The sequence below is a fragment of the Musca autumnalis genome, unplaced genomic scaffold (genome assembly GCF_047663935.1).
Source record: "Musca autumnalis isolate F117 unplaced genomic scaffold, ASM4766393v1 scaffold_4, whole genome shotgun sequence".
Taxonomy (NCBI): domain Eukaryota; kingdom Metazoa; phylum Arthropoda; class Insecta; order Diptera; family Muscidae; genus Musca; species Musca autumnalis.
Window position 1 is genome coordinate 218,716,961 of NW_027411977.1, and position 17,713 is coordinate 218,734,673.

The 17,713-nt window shown below is 38.8% G+C and overlaps 1 protein-coding gene across 3 annotated transcripts in view; it reads right to left on the reverse strand.

Moving 5' to 3' along the window:
- dop (microtubule-associated serine/threonine (MAST) protein kinase dop) overlaps positions 1-17,713 on the reverse strand; it is a 71,819-nt gene that overhangs the window by 19,646 nt on the left and 34,460 nt on the right. For all 3 annotated transcript variants that reach the window (XM_073983250.1, XM_073983248.1, XM_073983249.1), the window contains exons 2-5: positions 14,406-15,783; positions 9,325-9,974; positions 7,254-9,254; positions 6,763-7,159 (exon numbers count right to left, since the gene is read on the reverse strand). In XM_073983250.1, the coding sequence (XP_073839351.1) occupies positions 6,763-7,159; positions 7,254-9,254; positions 9,325-9,974; positions 14,406-15,159 (3,802 nt within the window). In that variant the 5' untranslated portion in view covers positions 15,160-15,783. The remainder of the gene's footprint in view (positions 1-6,762; positions 7,160-7,253; positions 9,255-9,324; positions 9,975-14,405; positions 15,784-17,713) is intronic.

The following is a 17,713-nucleotide window of genomic DNA, read 5'->3' on the forward strand; positions in this document are numbered from 1 at the left end:
GAGTTCTTTGTAATATTACGAAACACATTATCTACCTAAAATATAAAGATTCCGATAAATCCTATATCTTTCAAAACCATAAAATCACCTTATTTGGGTATTTTTATATATTTTACTGAAAAAAGATCTAAAAGACTCCTACATTGGAGGATTAGAGGGTTAACGTGTTTTAAAAAAATGTTCCTTGAAGTGTTTGTAATATTATTGCCCGGTATATCACTTAACTAAAATGTAAGGTTTTCAAGTAAGGCTATAGTTTTCATAACCCCAAAAATCATCACATTAGGGGTATTTTTATATATTTTTAAAATCATCAAAAATGTCCCTATGATGACAAGCTAGAAGTTTCCAATGTTTTACAAAATGTTCCTTGTAGTATTACAAATAATGTTGGAGAACATACCCTACGGGAGTTGCCAATCTTCTACTGGGCGCGTCTTCCCGGGTGGCGGATGGGAAGGGGGTTTCTGAGATATGCGGGGTCGGCAGCGCCCGAGGGAAACTGAAGGTGTTTACTGTCTCCACATATCTCAGAAACTCTGGGGGTTTGTTTCTCTTTCAAACCCCCCGTGGACCAAAATTGGATCGGGGTAGTTCCCTTAAATAAATCAACTAAGATGGGTAAAAGACGTAAAAGGAGTAAAGTTACGGTGCAGGGAGTTAATAACCCAGTACCGGCGGTAAGCGTTGGTGAGATCACAAGCCACGTACCGTCGAGATCAAGCGATTGTGATCCGGCTGTCTCAGGTGTGGATGCCTTGGCACCTACAGCCGTAACTGCTACAAGTGCAGTATATACAACCCGAATTATTGTTGACGGACCGGTTTTTCAAAAGGATAATGCTTTAGCCAAAACTGGTGTTAATCAGTCCACGGCTGACAGGACCGAAGTTTTGGGCGGGGACGACCTACATCTCAAAGTGATTGGGGACAGTCTGGAGAGACAGAGTAGGGAACTCCTCGACCAACTGGAGAGACTTGTTCCGACCGTACCACCAGAGGACATGCTCAACAATCTCACCCTCACTGACGACGAACTGGACATTACGGTGATCCCAGCTGAGTCAACAAGAAGGTCTGATGACGACATGTCCACTGACGGTGATGTGGTCGAAGAGGTTGTGAACCTTGGTTCGCAACCACAGACTAGTCGCAACCAGTCTGGTCCTGTATCGGCACCAGCCGATACTAAGCTTCGAAGGCAGATTGCCACGGAGTCAATGGATGTTGATGGAGAACCTAGAGATGATCCATCAGCAGCCACTGACTCTAAGTCGATGACCATCGAGGGGGAATCAACGGAAGCTCCAACAATTGCCACTGACTCTGAGTCTCCGGCCTGCGTTGGGGAATCCAAGGAAACCTCATCGACGGACACCGACGCAGACGCAATTTCCGCCAAAGAGGCTTCAGATACGAGGCACTACAAGCGTGCAGCTTCGTATCTGCGCAAGTTCGTGGGAAGGGACGCGAGCTCGCATACTAGGAGAGAGATCATGTTCATCAAGAGCAAGCTGAAGTACATGCGGAAATTCGAAAGAATTTATCCAAATGCACCCAGATGCGAGCTCCTGGTGGACAAAATCTTTCTCCCGAACCCTGCTTCAGCTTCAGCCAAAGACTCAGTAGAGACTGCGGCGACAAGCAAAAAGGTGGAGGTGAAGCCTGCTGCTTCTGACAGCAAGGTGGAACCTAAAGCTGTTCCGAAGCCGAACCCGAGCCAGAAGGGACTGGAAAAGGATAAGGGGCATAATCCGACTCCAAATGATTCTCGTAAGAGTAGTCAACTGGAGAAGGTGACTGTCCCAAATCCGGCTCCTACCCCAACTAATGAGGGTAAAGCGGACGAACAGAAGACCTGCGCAAGCCACTCGGGAGTAACGACGGGTGGATCGACTGGGACACCATCGACTTCGGAGAAGACGAACAAGTCCTCGCAGTCAAAGACTGTGAAGCGAGTTCGCTCTTCAGAAGGCCCTCAGCCTTCGCCAAAGAAGACGATGATCTCTCAGACGGTCAACACGGCGAACTCCTACGCTGGTGTCCTTGCTCACAAAGCCAAGGGAAGCAGCACCAGTACTGAGAAGGCGTCCACCTCCTCAGGAAAAGCTGTTACCAAGGCACGTGAGCGAGGACGTAGGAAACCCTACGCCAAAACGGCCACGGTGGCAAACGATGACGAGCTCCTAGTAGCAATCATCGACCGAGCTGACCCCTTCGGGAAAATCAGCGAAAGTCACTGGTTGCTCTTCGAGACTCGGCTTCGTTTAGCCATTGTGTCCACTGAGGCGAACCAGGGTGACCGTCAGTTTGGTGGCGCCTTCCTTCACAAGGGAGTTAAAGTCATTAAATGTCTCAACAGGAGCTCGCAAGAGTACCTTAAGAAGACAGTTAATGGCTTTGATGAACTTTGGGAGGGGGCAAAAATTGCTGCGGTGTCTGTAACGGAGATTCCGTCCAGGAAGGTATTCCCAGCATGGGTTCCCCCACCTACCGTGGATAAGGAACTTCTGCTGAGGATGCTGGAGCTCCAGAACCCCGGTCTCCTTACTAAGGACTGGACTGTAATGAGTCTCACCCCTTGTAAGGAGAATGGAGGGATGGACATTAAGATGGCGGTAGACTCCTCAGGAGAGGAGTACCTTAAGATTCGTGAGGGAAAACTGAACTTCGGTTCAGGATGGGTTCGGTTCCGACTGAGTCCACCTCGCGGAAGTCAGTAGGAGTAGGCAGGCGGCAGGTGCTACGCATTTTGCAGATTAATCTGCATCATTGTAAAGCAGCTGCCGCCGAACTACTCCTGTCCCTCACGAACTCAGAGGTAGACATTGTTCTAGTCCAGGAACCTTATATATATAAAAATAAGGTCTCTGGACTGAACAATGCCAACTTCGAGGTCTTTGCATCGTCCGAAGGGGACAAGGTGAGGACCTGTGTGGTAGGTAGGAAGAACCTCAATCTAATCTTTCTATCTAATTACAGTAATGGAGACATGTGCACGGTGCGACTGGAGAACGGCAGGGAGAAGGCCACTCTCCTGTCCTCAATCTACATGCCGTATGAGGACCCTGATCCACCAAATCAGGGGGTACACAGGCTGCTGAAGGAGAACCTGGGCGTTTGTAACGTTATCCTTGGATGTGACGCCAACGCCCACCATTTTCACTGGGGCAGCAAAGACACAAACACTAGAGGTGAGTCGATTTTCAATTTTATATTATCTTACAATCTAAGAATATGTAATATAGGAAACGATCCCACCTTTAAAATTAGAGGCAGGGAGGAGGTCATTGATCTAACCCTGTCTAATTTAGATGATTCTGTCGTCAGGAACTGGAGGGTATCCAACAAATGCTCCTTTTCGGATCATATGAGGATATACTTTGAAATCTCTTTCGACGGAGTCCGCCAAAATCCTTATAGGAACCCGAGAAGGACGGACTGGGGAAGGTTCACTGATCTGACGAACCATCAACTGACACTTCCCGGAAGGATAGAAACAGTTGCTGAGCTTAACAGTAAGGTGTCCAACCTAACAGAAATCCTTCTTCGCTGCCATAAGGATGCCTGTCCATTAACTTATCCTGGGAAGAAATCCCAACCGGTGTGGTGGAACAAGGATCTTGGCGAACTACGGAAAAACACCAAAAAGTTGTACAACAAGGCGCACTCGACGAAACTTGACAGTGACTGGGAATCGTATAAAGCGAGTTTCACCAAATACAAGAGTGAAATCAAGCGCGCCAAAAAGAAGTCATGGGTTTGTTTCTGTGAGTCTGTAGAAGGGGTAAACGACGCTGCCAGATTCCGTAAGATACTCTCGAAGGACCCCAAATCCATCGGTAGTGTCAAAAAACCGGACGGCACGTGGACAGACTCAGGTCTTGAGACTCTAAACCTTCTAGCTGAGACCCACTTCCCTGACTGCACGGATGCCAGTAACCTTCACATTGAATGTGACAACTTCCAAGTCCAAGAGTCAGTGGACGAGAGCCTCATCGATAAGGTTGTAAGCAGAAACAAAATAAAGTGGGCAGTAAGTACATTCAAACCCTATAAGTCACCTGGTCCAGATGGAGTAATTCCTGCGATGCTTCAATTTGCTGCACCGCAGATATACCAAATTCTGGAGGAGATCTTTAGGGCCTGTTTGTTTCTTTCCTGCGTACCAGATCTGTGGAAAGAGGTAAAGGTAACTTACATCCCCAAAGCGGGGAAAGTCAGTCACTCTGCACCGAAAGACTACAGACCTATTAGTCTATCCTCCTTTCTCCTCAAGACACTCGAACGACTGATCGATCTGGAGATTAGGAGCTTTGTAGACACTGCCTCGCTGAGCGACTCGCAGCATGCCTACATGAAAGGTAAATCTGTCGAAACTGCTCTTCATGAGGTCGTGGGTTTCATTGAGAGAAATATGGAGAACTCAAACTTTACCTTGGCGGCTTTCCTGGATATAGAAGGAGCCTTTAACAACGTAAAACTTGAATCCATTCATCTCTCGCTTAGATCGGTCAACACCCCGGAAACCCTGATCTGCTGGATAAAGAGAATGCTGGAGAGCAGGATCATAAATTCCAGTATCGGGGAGTTGACAACAAGGAAGACAGTAACACGAGGTACTCCCCAGGGAGGTGTACTCTCACCGCTGCTGTGGCTACTTGTGATAAACAATATTTTGGCGGAATTCGACAATCAGGGCATCAAGGTTGTCGCATACGCGGATGATGTAGTTTTACTAATAACTGGCAAATTCTTGTCCACTATTTCGGAGCTTATGCAAGGAGCCTTATCAAAGCTGTCTCGTTGGGCCACCACAAATGGCATTGGTGTAAATCCAACGAAAACAGAACTGGTATTGTTCACCAGAAAGCGTAAGCTTGGCGACTTCATACCACCAACATTGGATGGAGTGCAGTTGCATCTATCTCCTGAGGCCAAATACCTAGGTACAATCCTGGATTCTCAACTGAGATGGAAAAGGAACGTCGAGGAACGGACGAAGAGAGGTATGATCGCACTCTATTCATGTAAGAATTCGATTGGGAAAAGTTGGGGTCTAAATCCAGCTATTATACACTGGTTGTATAATACTGTGGTGAGACCCATCCTATCCTACGGATGTCTTGTCTGGTGGCATGCGCTTCGACACAAGTCGAACTCGGGCAGCATAGACAAGGTGCAAAGGGCAGCCTCGATCCTGATAACTGGAGCTTTTAGAAGTACACCACAAGCAGCTCTGAACGCGATGCTAAACCTCTTGCCCACGAGAATTAGCATCAAAGGTCAAGCAGCACGTAGTGCTCTAAGGCTACATGAATTGAATCGTTGGCGTGACAGCACCTATGGTCATGCATGCATTCTTCGAGAGCTAGGGCCAAACCTTGGCTTAAATCAGCAGGGGAAGTTCAGCGACTACTTATCACCAATCCATAGATTTGATGATTTTGAGGTCGTTATCCCTAGTAGAGATGACTGGACCCGTGGTAACCCTCCTCTGGACGGTCTGGCTTTCTATACAGACGGTTCCAAGATGGAAGAAGGTACCGGAGCTGGCGTCTACTGCGAAAAGCTTTGCCTCGAGTACTCCTATAGGTTGAACAGCGACTGTAGCGTTTTCCAAGCAGAAATCTTCGCGATCAAAATGGCCGCAGAGTTGATAAAAAGTCTGGATGCTGAAATCTTTGAACCGGTGACTATCTTCGTTGATAGTCAGCCGGCTCTTAAAGCCATCAAATCCCCCAATATCAAGTCTGAGGCCGTTCTTGAGTGTAGAACTGCTTTGGCGAACCTAACTAACGCTGTCCGACTCTGCTGGGTACCGGGTCACTGTGACATTGTGGGAAACGAGAAGGCAGATGAATTGGCAAGACACGGTTCTCAATCAACAAGTCAAGCTATCGCTGTTTCTATTAAACCACCCATATGTCACGTTTTTCGGAAGGTGGAGACGTTCTTTGAAGAACAGGCCAAGGAACTATGGCATAATGAACCAAGGTGCAACGTGTCAAGGGCCATTTGGCCGAATCTTTCAACAAAGAGAACAACTTCGCTTTTAAGTCTGAGTAAATCAGAAATCAGGGTATTGACGGGAGTCATTACCGGCCATTGCTACATCCGAGCTTTTATCGGCAAATGGCAGGATGATGGAGTGGACTATTGCAGGCTCTGTGAAGATGAGGAGGAAACGGAGACGATCGAGCATATTCTATGTCGTTGCCCGATGTTAACTCAAAAGCGGTATAGACTAACAGGAGTACGCTTTCCTCCAAGCTTAACCTTCTACTCAAACATGGAACCAACAATCATAAACAACATCATTAAAAATCTGATGTGGCTGGGACGGCGCGACCCATAAGCGTAACTACTTCTCTGACAGTTTTTTCCACCATCGCCAAAAACCACCCTCTCTGTCTTTATTACATCTTCATTATTTCTTATAATTAATTCTTTTATTATTATTCTCCAAACCACACCCCCCTTTTTTCTTTATTCTTCTCTCTTTTCTCTTCTCTTTTCAGGTAATTCTGAACCTCCTTTTTCTTTATGGATGATCACAATGGACCGAAAGGTCTCCGAGTGGCGTAGTCAATATACATATATATTGACTACACATCCCCAAACCTAACCTAACCTAACCTACCCTATTACTCAAACCTAAGGATCACAAGAAATCTTATATAAACTGCTAATAATAACTCCCTTCAAAATCCCTTAACAAAATATTGGACATATACGTGTACTTATGTATGTAATACTCACTATCAAAATAACTGGTATCATCATCATTTGACAATTGTGGTACAAATTCGGCTTTTTGACGCAGCAATGAGTTCCAATCCAAACCATCAAAGTAGAAATGTTCCTTAACCTCTAAAGCACCGGCTTGGGTACCCAAACGATCACGGGGATTTTGTTGCAGCAATTGGGTTATTATGTCTTTAGCTTCTGGCTGGACCGGCCAATCATCATTGTCGGGCCATTCAATGTCATCGTTGACTGTGTGGGCAAACAGCTCCTCTGCAGTTTCACCAAAGAAGGGAACACAACCAATCAGGAATTCATACAAGATTATACCCATTGACCACCAATCTACAGGTTTGCCATAACCCTGGCGTAATATCACCTCGGGGGCAATGTATTCGGGTGTACCATAGACCTAAATAATAAAAAAATTGAGGTTAGTTTCATCATTAACAAATTTTTCTTCTCTCTTTTTTTCTCTTAGAAGTTTCCTCTTCTTTAATACTTACTTGCTTATCGGAAAATTGCCTAGTCTCTGAATCAATATAACCCTCATACAAATTTGTGGCCAATGACATCAAACCCATTTTGGATAAACCAAAATCGGTCAATTTAATATGACCCAAAGCGGTAATCAAGAGATTATCTGGTTTTAAATCGCGATGAACAATGCCATAACTATGTAAATACTCAACAGCTAATACAGTTTCGGCAAAATAAAATCGCGCCATATCCGCTGGCAATGGACCGATATTCTTTAATAGCGTGGCACAATCGCCGCCCTCAACATATTCCATAACCAAACATAAATGTTTCTTGGTTTCGAATGAACAATACATGCTCACAACAAATGGATTATCGGCAAAGGATAAAATATCACGCTCAGCAAAGACCTGTTCAACTTGATTGCGTAAAATGAGATTATTTTTGTTGATTTTTTTCATGGCAAAACGTTGACGTGTGGTCTTGTGTTTCACCAAATAGACAGCACCATAAGCACCATTTGAGATCAGTTTGACAATATCGAAATCATGTTCGCTGGGTATAGGTTGTGGCGGTGGTGGTGGAAGTTGGGCGGTTGACTGTTGTTGCGGTACTGCTTGAGGTGTTTGTGGTTCTTGTTGTTGCAGTTGGTGAGCAACAAAAGATGGTTTCAGAGCAGCTTTTTCTTGGGGTGTTAAGTTGAGATTTGTTTGTTTGTTAAGTGTGGCTCCAAAGGGTGGCATTTCGGCCGTGGCAACTGGTGTTTGAGGTGGCTGCAATGGCATAGGCGGGTGTGGGGTATTTGAACCACTGTTGGCCAATAAATTAAGTTCAGCATTTGGATTTAGGGTCACCGAGACACAGGTGAGAGGAGAGCTGAGTAGCAAAGAACAAGGCGTGCCAGAATCATTGAGTACACTAGAATTATTGGAACCTCCTTTGTCACACACTTCTCTGGTCTCCTTAGCCTCTTGTTGCATTTCCGCAATTGGATCACGATTTAGACCCAATTTGTGGATTATATATTGTGGTATATCGGCCTTGATGCCCTGTATAGCCTTGGCCTGGCCCTCAGCAGCTTCCAATAAGTGGTAAAACTCCTCTGGGTCAAATTCCAAACATTCCAATAATCTGGCGGGTCTTGATATAATCAAGAGTAACTTCTTAATTACTCCTGCCAATTCTACCGCAGCCTCGGGACTCTTCTCCTTTGTTTCCATTAGCAGACGTTCCAAGTTTTCACTCATTTCATAGAAATACCTCGACGTAATCAACTTAGCCTCTGATTTGTTCAAGCAATCCCTGGCCATTTCCAATACCTGGTGATGGACAAATCTCACAATCGGCTGGGAGTCCCGGAAACTGTTACACACTGCCGATTTGTTTTCATTGATAAAATGTTTCAGTCTCTCTTCCATTTGTTGGGTGGCCTTGGGGAAACGTTCCTTGTACATGGTGTTCATCAAGGCAATCTCATTATCAATGGCTGGTGAACGTGAGGGACTCGACAAAGATCTGGAACGGGGTCTATGGAAGGGAGACATTCTGCCACCACCATTATTATTATTATTTTGATTACCACTACCACTGCTGTTGTTACTATGGCCTGGAGTCCTGGGGCCACTTGCTGCAGCTGGATTACAAGTCGTATTTAGATCGGCACAACAATTAACACACGCCTTATGGGGTGTGTTAGGTGCTGTTCCGCCACCAGCTGCACTTGGCACATGTGGTTTAAATTGTTTAGGACTTGCCTGTCCTGGGACGGTATTTTTATTCGTTGTAACGTTATTATTGATTAAAGCACAATGTTTTAAACAATGAGGACGATTTGCGGCAGCCGCAGCTGCTGCGGCCAGGGATTGTTGATGTTGTTGCATATGTTCAGCACAACAATTTACCACAGCATTATTACCAGGCATTTCAGCTCCTACTAAATGCATATTTTGTTGATCTTCATGGCCTCCTCCTCCACCACCAGGTACATTGGGCAATTGATGCAATGCCTCTTGGCTGGAACATTGACTCTAAAAGAAACAAAAACAACATTCAGTTAGAAGCAAGTTCTCATATATTTCCTATTTGTTTCAAACCCACCGATAAATTTGAGCTTCCCGGTGTTGTGCCATAACCCGACGATGGCAATGAAGCCACTGACCATCTTCTACCATCACCACGACATGTAGCTATTCGCTTAATGGGCGCAAAAGCAAATTGCATGGGTGAATTAATACGTGGACTATCCACCGGACTTGCCGAATATGGCGAATGAGATCGTGAATTTGCTGCTGCGGCCGCCGCAGCTGCTGCAGCAGCTGCCCCTATACCTCCGGTTACCAAACTTAAACGATGATGTGCCACACCACTTGAACTGGCCGCAGAACCGCGCATAACAACACCATGTAAATGATGTTTACCAATACCTAAGCCGGCACAACTGCCCGAACGTGATATATTCAGGGAGCTTGTGTTACCACCGGTGGGTGTTCCCGGCGTCGCCGTCGCTGCATTAGCTGCTAATGTTGATGTATTCGAGTTGGAATTATTGGATGTTTGATGATGATGATGATGAAGATGGGTATTATGACATGATGTAGATGATGGTGAATGTGTAATGGCATGCATACTAGTTTGTGCCAAGCATATGCTGCTTTCACGCTCCCGAAAAGAGCTGCTGCTACTCGATGTTAGGCAGGGTGCCGATTTACCCAAGGATGTGTTACGCATGCGTACCAAATTTGAGGAATCTAAAAGAAAGAAAGGAGAGATAAAAAAAACAAACAATTTAAAGGCATTCCATAGAAAAGTTCATCGATAACAACATTTTTTATAAAAACCGTTGTCAATAACAACTTTTTACATAGAAACAGTTGTCGATTACAACATTTTCCTTCGAAATAGTTGTCGATAACAACTTTTTCCACCTAAAAAGTTACCGATAACAACTTTTCCACGTAAATAATTGCCGATAACAACAATTTTGATGGAAATATATGTCGATAACAACAATTTTGATGGAAATATATGTCGATAACAACATTTTCATTGAAATAGTTGTCGATAACAACTTTTTCTATAGAAATAGTTTTCGATAACAACTTTTTCTATAGAAATAGTTGTCGATAACAACTTTTTCTATAGAAATAGTTGTCGATAACAACTTTTTCTATAGAAATAGTTGTCGATAACAACTTTTTCTATAGAAATAGTTGTCGATAACAACTTTTTCTATAGAAATAGTTGTCGATAACAACTTTTTCTATAGAAATAGTTGTCGATAACAACTTTTTCTATAGAAATAGTTGTCGATAACAACTTTTTCTATAGAAATAGTTGTCGATAACAACTTTTTCTATAGAAATAGTTGTCGATAACAACTTTTTCTATAGAAATAGTTGTCGATAACAACTTTTTCTATAGAAATAGTTGTCGATAACAACTTTTTCTATAGAAATAGTTGTCGATAACAACTTTTTCTATAGAAATAGTTGTCGATAACAACTTTTTCTATAGAAATAGTTGTCGATAACTACTTTTTCTATAGAAATAGTTGTCAATAACAACTTTTTCTATACAAAACAGTAATCGATAACGACTTTTTCTATAGAAATAGTTGTCGATAACAACTTTTTCTATAGAAATAGTTGTCGATAACAACTTTTTCTATAGAAATAGTTGTCGATAACAACTTTTTCTATAGAAATAGTTGTCGATAACAACTTTTCCTCTAGAAATAGTTGTCGATAACAAAAATAGTTGTCGATATCAACTTTTTCTATAGAAATAGTTGTCGATAACAACTTTTTCTATAGAAATAGTTGTCGATAACTACTTTTTCTATAGAAATAGTTGTCAATAACAACTTTTTCTATACAAAACAGTAATCGATAACGACTTTTTCTATACAAAACAGTAATCGATAACAACTTTTTCTATAGAAATAGTTTTTATATAGAAATATTGACAACTATTTCTATAGAAAAAATTGTTATCGACAACTATTTCTATAGAAAAAATTGTTATCGACAACTATTTCTATAAAAAAAGTTGTTATCGACAACTATTTCTATAGAAAAAGTTGTTATCGACAACTATTTCTATAGAAAAAGTTGTTATCGACAACTATTTCTATAGAAAAAGTTGTTATCGAAAACTATTTCTATAGAAAAAGTTGTTATCGACAACTATTTCTATAGAAAAAGTTGTTATCGACAACTATTTCTATAGAAAAAGTTGTTATCGACAACTATTTCTATAGAAAAAGTTGTTATCGACAACTATTTCTATAGAAAAAGTTGTTATCGACAACTATTTCTATAGAAAAAGTTGTTATCGACAACTATTTCTATAGAAAAAGTTGTTATCGACAACTATTTCTATAGAAAAAGTTGTTATCGACAACTATTTCTATAGAAAAAGTTGTTATCGACAACTATTTCTATAGAAAAAGTTGTTATCGACAACTATTTCTATAGAAAAAGTTGTTATCGACAACTATTTCTATAGAAAAAGTTGTTATCGACAACTATTTCTATAGAAAAAGTTGTTATCGACAACTATTTCTATAGAAAAAGTTGTTATCGACAACTATTTCTATAGAAAAAGTTGTTATCGACAACTATTTCTATAGAAAAAGTTGTTATCGACAACTATTTCTATAGAAAAAGTTGTTATCGACAACTATTTCTATAGAAAAAGTTGTTATCGACAACTAATTCTATAGAAAAAGTTGTTATCGACAACTATTTCTATAGAAAAAGTTGTTATCGACAACTATTTCTATAGACAAAGTTGTTATCGACAACTATTTCTATAGACAAAGTTGTTATCGACAACTATTTCTATAGAAAATGTTGTTATCGACAACTATTTCTATAGAAAATGTTGTTATCGACAACTATTTCTATAGAAAATGTTGTTATCGACAACTATTTCTATAGAAAATGTTGTTATCGACAACTATTTCTATAGAAAATGTTGTTATCGACAACTATTTCTATAGAAAATGTTGTTATCGACAACTATTTCCATAGAAAATGTTGTTATCGACAACTATTTCCATAGAAAATGTTGTTATCGACAACTATTTCCGTAGAAAACAGTTGTTATCGACAACTATTTCTATAGAAAAAGTTGTTATCGACATCTATTTCTATAGAAAATGTTGTTATCGACAACTATTTCTATAGAAAATGTTGTTATCGACAACTATTTCTATAGAAAATGTTGTTATCGACAACTATTTCTATAGAAAATGTTGTTATCGACAACTATTTCTATAGAAAATGTTGTTATCGACAACTATTTCTATAGAAAATGTTGTTATCGACAACTATTTCTATAGAAAATGTTGTTATCGACAACTATTTCTATAGAAAAAGTTGTTATCGACAACTATTTCTATAGAAAAAGTTGTTATCGACAACTATTTCTATAGAAAAAGTTGTTATCGACAACTATTTCTATAGAAAAAGTTGTTATCGACAACTATTTCTATAGAAAAAGTTGTTATCGACAACTATTTCTATAGAAAAAGTTGTTATCGACAACTATTTCTATAGAAAAAGTTGTTATCGACAACTATTTCTATAGAAAAAGTTGTTATCGACAACTATTTCTATAGAAAAAGTTGTTATCGACAACTATTTCTATAGAAAAAGTTGTTATCGACAACTATTTCTATAGAAAAAGTTGTTATCGACAACTATTTCTATAGAAAAAGTTGTTATCGACAACTATTTCTATAGAAAAAGTTGTTATCGACAACTATTTCTATAGAAAAAGTTGTTATCGACAACTATTTCTATAGAAAAAGTTGTTATCGACAACTATTTCTATAGAAAAAGTTGTTATCGACAACTATTTCTATAGAAAAAGTTGTTATCGACAACTATTTCTATAGAAAAAGTTGTTATCGACAACTATTTCTATAGAAAAAGTTGTTATCGACAACTATTTCTATAGAAAAAGTTGTTATCGACAACTAATTCTATAGAAAAAGTTGTTATCGACAACTATTTCTATAGAAAAAGTTGTTATCGACAACTATTTCTATAGACAAAGTTGTTATCGACAACTATTTCTATAGACAAAGTTGTTATCGACAACTATTTCTATAGAAAATGTTGTTATCGACAACTATTTCTATAGAAAATGTTGTTATCGACAACTATTTCTATAGAAAATGTTGTTATCGACAACTATTTCTATAGAAAATGTTGTTATCGACAACTATTTCTATAGAAAATGTTGTTATCGACAACTATTTCTATAGAAAATGTTGTTATCGACAACTATTTCCATAGAAAATGTTGTTATCGACAACTATTTCCATAGAAAATGTTGTTATCGACAACTATTTCCGTAGAAAACAGTTGTTATCGACAACTATTTCTATAGAAAAAGTTGTTATCGACAACTATTTCTATAGAAAATGTTGTTATCGACAACTATTTCTATAGAAAATGTTGTTATCGACAACTATTTCTATAGAAAATGTTGTTATCGACAACTATTTCTATAGAAAATGTTGTTATCGACAACTATTTCTATAGAAAATGTTGTTATCGACAACTATTTCTATAGAAAAAGTTGTTATCGACAACTATTTCTATAGAAAAAGTTGTTATCGACAACTATTTCTATAGAAAAAGTTGTTATCGACAACTATTTCTATAGAAAAAGTTGTTATCGACAACTATTTCTATAGAAAAAGTTGTTATCGACAACTATTTCTATAGAAAAAGTTGTTATCGACAACTATTTCTATAGAAAAAGTTGTTATCGACAACTATTTCTATAGAAAAAGTTGTTATCGACAACTATTTCTATAGAAAAAGTTGTTATCGACAACTATTTCTATAGAAAAAGTTGTTATCGACAACTATTTCTATAGAAAAAGTTGTTATCGACAACTATTTCTATAGAAAAAGTTGTTATCGACAACTATTTCTATAGAAAAAGTTGTTATCGACAACTATTTCTATAGAAAAAGTTGTTATCGACAACTATTTCTATAGAAAAAGTTGTTATCGACAACTATTTCTATAGAAAAAGTTGTTATCGATAAATTTTTCTAAGAAAAAGTTGTTACCGATTTAATTTTTCTATAGAAAATGATGTTATCGATGACTTTTTCTCTAGAAAATGTTGAAAATTTGTCGCTAGTTGTTACTTACCATTACTACTTGACCGCATCGAATAGGCATGCTGTTGATAGGATATTTTACGCAACAATGCCCCATAGCCTCTGGCCGGCAGCGATATCGAACTACCGGATAAACCACCCGATGAGGATTTTGTCAAATTTAAATTACGCAAAAGCGATTGTGATGATGATATCGATGAATCGTTTTTGGGCGATGAACCAAACATTTCCAAACCGGTGGATGACTTGGTGGTGCCATCATGAGTATTATTGCCAATACTTGGTATACTATTACCACTATTATTACTACCACCTGTTCCATGGTGTCCTCCAGCAATACCGCTCAGCTCTTGATCGGAGTCTTCAAAGATTAATACCCGGGCTGAATAGCTGGACTGGGGCCTTGTCCGGGTCACAGAACCAGAATTTAAGTGGCGCTTGGCCACTGGACTACTTGAAGCTGAGTTGGGTTTACTATAACCTCCACTGCCACCACCAGTAGCTGCACCCCCACCGCTTCCATGTATTCGGCTACTTTGATTCGGCGATATCGATGTGGTTGTATCATCGTTAAAGACATTTGATGTCTCTGTGTCAGCAAGACCACTTATATCGGCTAGCATTGTTTGAGTCAATACATCAGGTAGTTTCTTTTGTGGTGTGGAGGTGGACATTTTACTCATGGCCAGTAGGGTGGATGATGAGGCGGCCGCCTTCATTGTGGTGGCACTTGTGGTTGTCATTGTGCAGCTGGTGTTGGTGCTATTGTTTGTAGCTTTCGACATGATGTTGTTGGTGTTGTTAGGTGTCTAGGATATCAGCTCTTGAACAATGGATTTTTTGGGCACAAATCCCTTTCTTTTTTTTTTAATTCATAAACATTTTCTAAAACAAAAACAAATAAGTATCCAGGGGATGTGTGTGTGAGGAGGATATTTCTTAAGAGTTGCTTTCAATTCCTTGATAGGATTTAGGAAAAAATAGTTATAAATTGCTTCTTCCTCTTCTCTAGTGTAGTTGTTGCTTTGCTGAACGCGACTGGACACGTCTGTTATCAACAACAGAATCTTCTTTGCATTGTGTTGTAGGCGGCCATTTAGGTTTGCCTTTTTTTATTGTACACTTCACAGGAGTACACAATAAACGCGAGCGTAGATAGTCAGCAGCCAATCAATTTAGCTTGAGTTCACAATGACAACGGCAACAATGGAAACAGCAACAACAAAAAGACGATGACAACAACGACGACGTTGTTAGGTAGATAAAACGCACCAGGCTTACACCGAGACGCTCTAGTTTTGCGCTAAACTAAACGTTGTAGAATTTTCTCACTGTTTTCTTCTTTTGAATTGAATTTCCTGGTTGTTGCAGTGCTGAACATCAGATCCATGGAATATGGAACATTAAACCTGTAAGAAAGAAGTAAGGCGGGAAAAAGGTGGGGAGAAATGAGTAACTGTAAATTTAAATATAAATTTTAATAAAATTAACACCTCAAACGCTATGAGTGTGTGTGAGTGTAGATGAGGTGTCTCCTATTAATAATTTAATAGCTAAACCTGTGGACCCTACCTACATCAGGTTGTGGATAAGAGTGATAAGGGGAGGAGAGTCATTTCACACACCTCACTGAACTTCTGGAGTATGGAAGGCCAAAAAAAAAATCTTGTTATCAGTCAAGTTGCCTATGGAATTGATTGTTATCGATAAAAAAGTTTTTCATAAGTTATCGTATAATAAAGGATTGTTATCGAAAAAAAATCTCAACTTTTTTCCATGTTTTCTTTTCTATACAAAAAGTTGTAATCGATGGTTTTTTTCTATAGAAAAGGATGTTATTGACGGCTTTTTCTATAGAAAAAGTTGTTATCGATGGTTAATTTTACAGAATGTTTGTTATCGATGGCTTTTTCTATAGAAAAAGTTGTTATGGATGGATTTTTCTATACGAAAAGTTGTTATCGATGGCTTATTCTATAGAAAAAGTTGTTATCGATGGCTTTTTCTATAGAAAAAGTTGTTATCGATGGCTTTTTCTATAGAAAAAGTTGTTATCGATGGCTTTTTATATAGAAAAAGTTGTTATCGATGGCTTTTTCTATAGAAAAAGTAGTTATCGATGCTTTTTTCTATAGAAAAAGTTGTTATGGATGGCTTTTTCTATAGAAAAAGTTGTTATCGATGGCTTTTTCTATAGAAAAAGTTGTTATCGATGGCTTTTTCTATAGAAAAAGTTGTTATCGATGGCTTTTTCTATAGAAAAAGTTGTTATCGATGGCTTTTTATATAGGAAAAGTTGTTATAGATGGCTTTTTCTGTAGAAAAAGTTGTTATCGATGGCTTTTTATATGAAAAAGTTGTTGTCGAAGGTTTTTTCTAAAGAAATAGTTGTTATCGATGGCTTTTTATATAGAAAAAGTTGTTATCGGTGGCTTTTCTATAGAAAAAGTTGCTATCGATTGCTTTTTTATAGAAAAAGTTGTTATCGATGGCTTTTTCTATAGAAGAAGTTGTTATCGATGACTTTATTCATAGAAAGAGTTGCTATATATGGCTTTTTCTAAAGAAAACGTTGTTATCGATGGCATGTGCTAGAGAAAAAGTAATTATCGATGACTTTTGCTACAAAAAATGTTTATCGAGTATCCTTTATACAGAAAAGGTTGTTATCGATGGATTTATCTGTAGAAAAAGTTGTTATCAACGACTTTATTTATAGAAAAAGTTGTAATCGATGGCTTTTGCTAAAGAACAAGTTTTTATCGACCACTTTTATCCATAGAAAGAGTGTTATGGATGGCTTTTCTATAGAAAAAGTAATTATCGATGGTTTTTTTTATACAAAAGTTTGTTATCGATGTGTTTTTCTATAGAACAAGTTTTTATCGATGACTTTTGCTATAGAAAAAAATGTTATCGATGACTACTACTGTCGGAAAAGTAGTTATAGATGGCTTCTTTATACAAAAAAAGGTGTTAGTGTCGATGGCGGTTTCTATAGAAAAAGTTGTTATCGATGCCTTTTTCTATCAAATATTGTTATCGATGCCGTTTTCTGTAGAAAAGCTTGTTATCGATGTCTTTTTCTATAGGTAAAGTTGTTATGGGTTGTTTTTTTATGAAAAAAAAATGTTATCGATGGCTTTTTCTTTTTAAAGAAAAAAGTTTTCATAGAAAAAGTTGTCTTCGATGGCTGATCCTGTAGATAAGGTTGTTATTGATTGTTTTTTTCCATAGACAAGTTGCTATCGATTGCTTTTTTTTATAGACAAGTTGTTATCGAAGGCTTTTTCTATGCAAAAAGATGTTATCGATGGTTTTTTTCTTCAAAAAATTGTT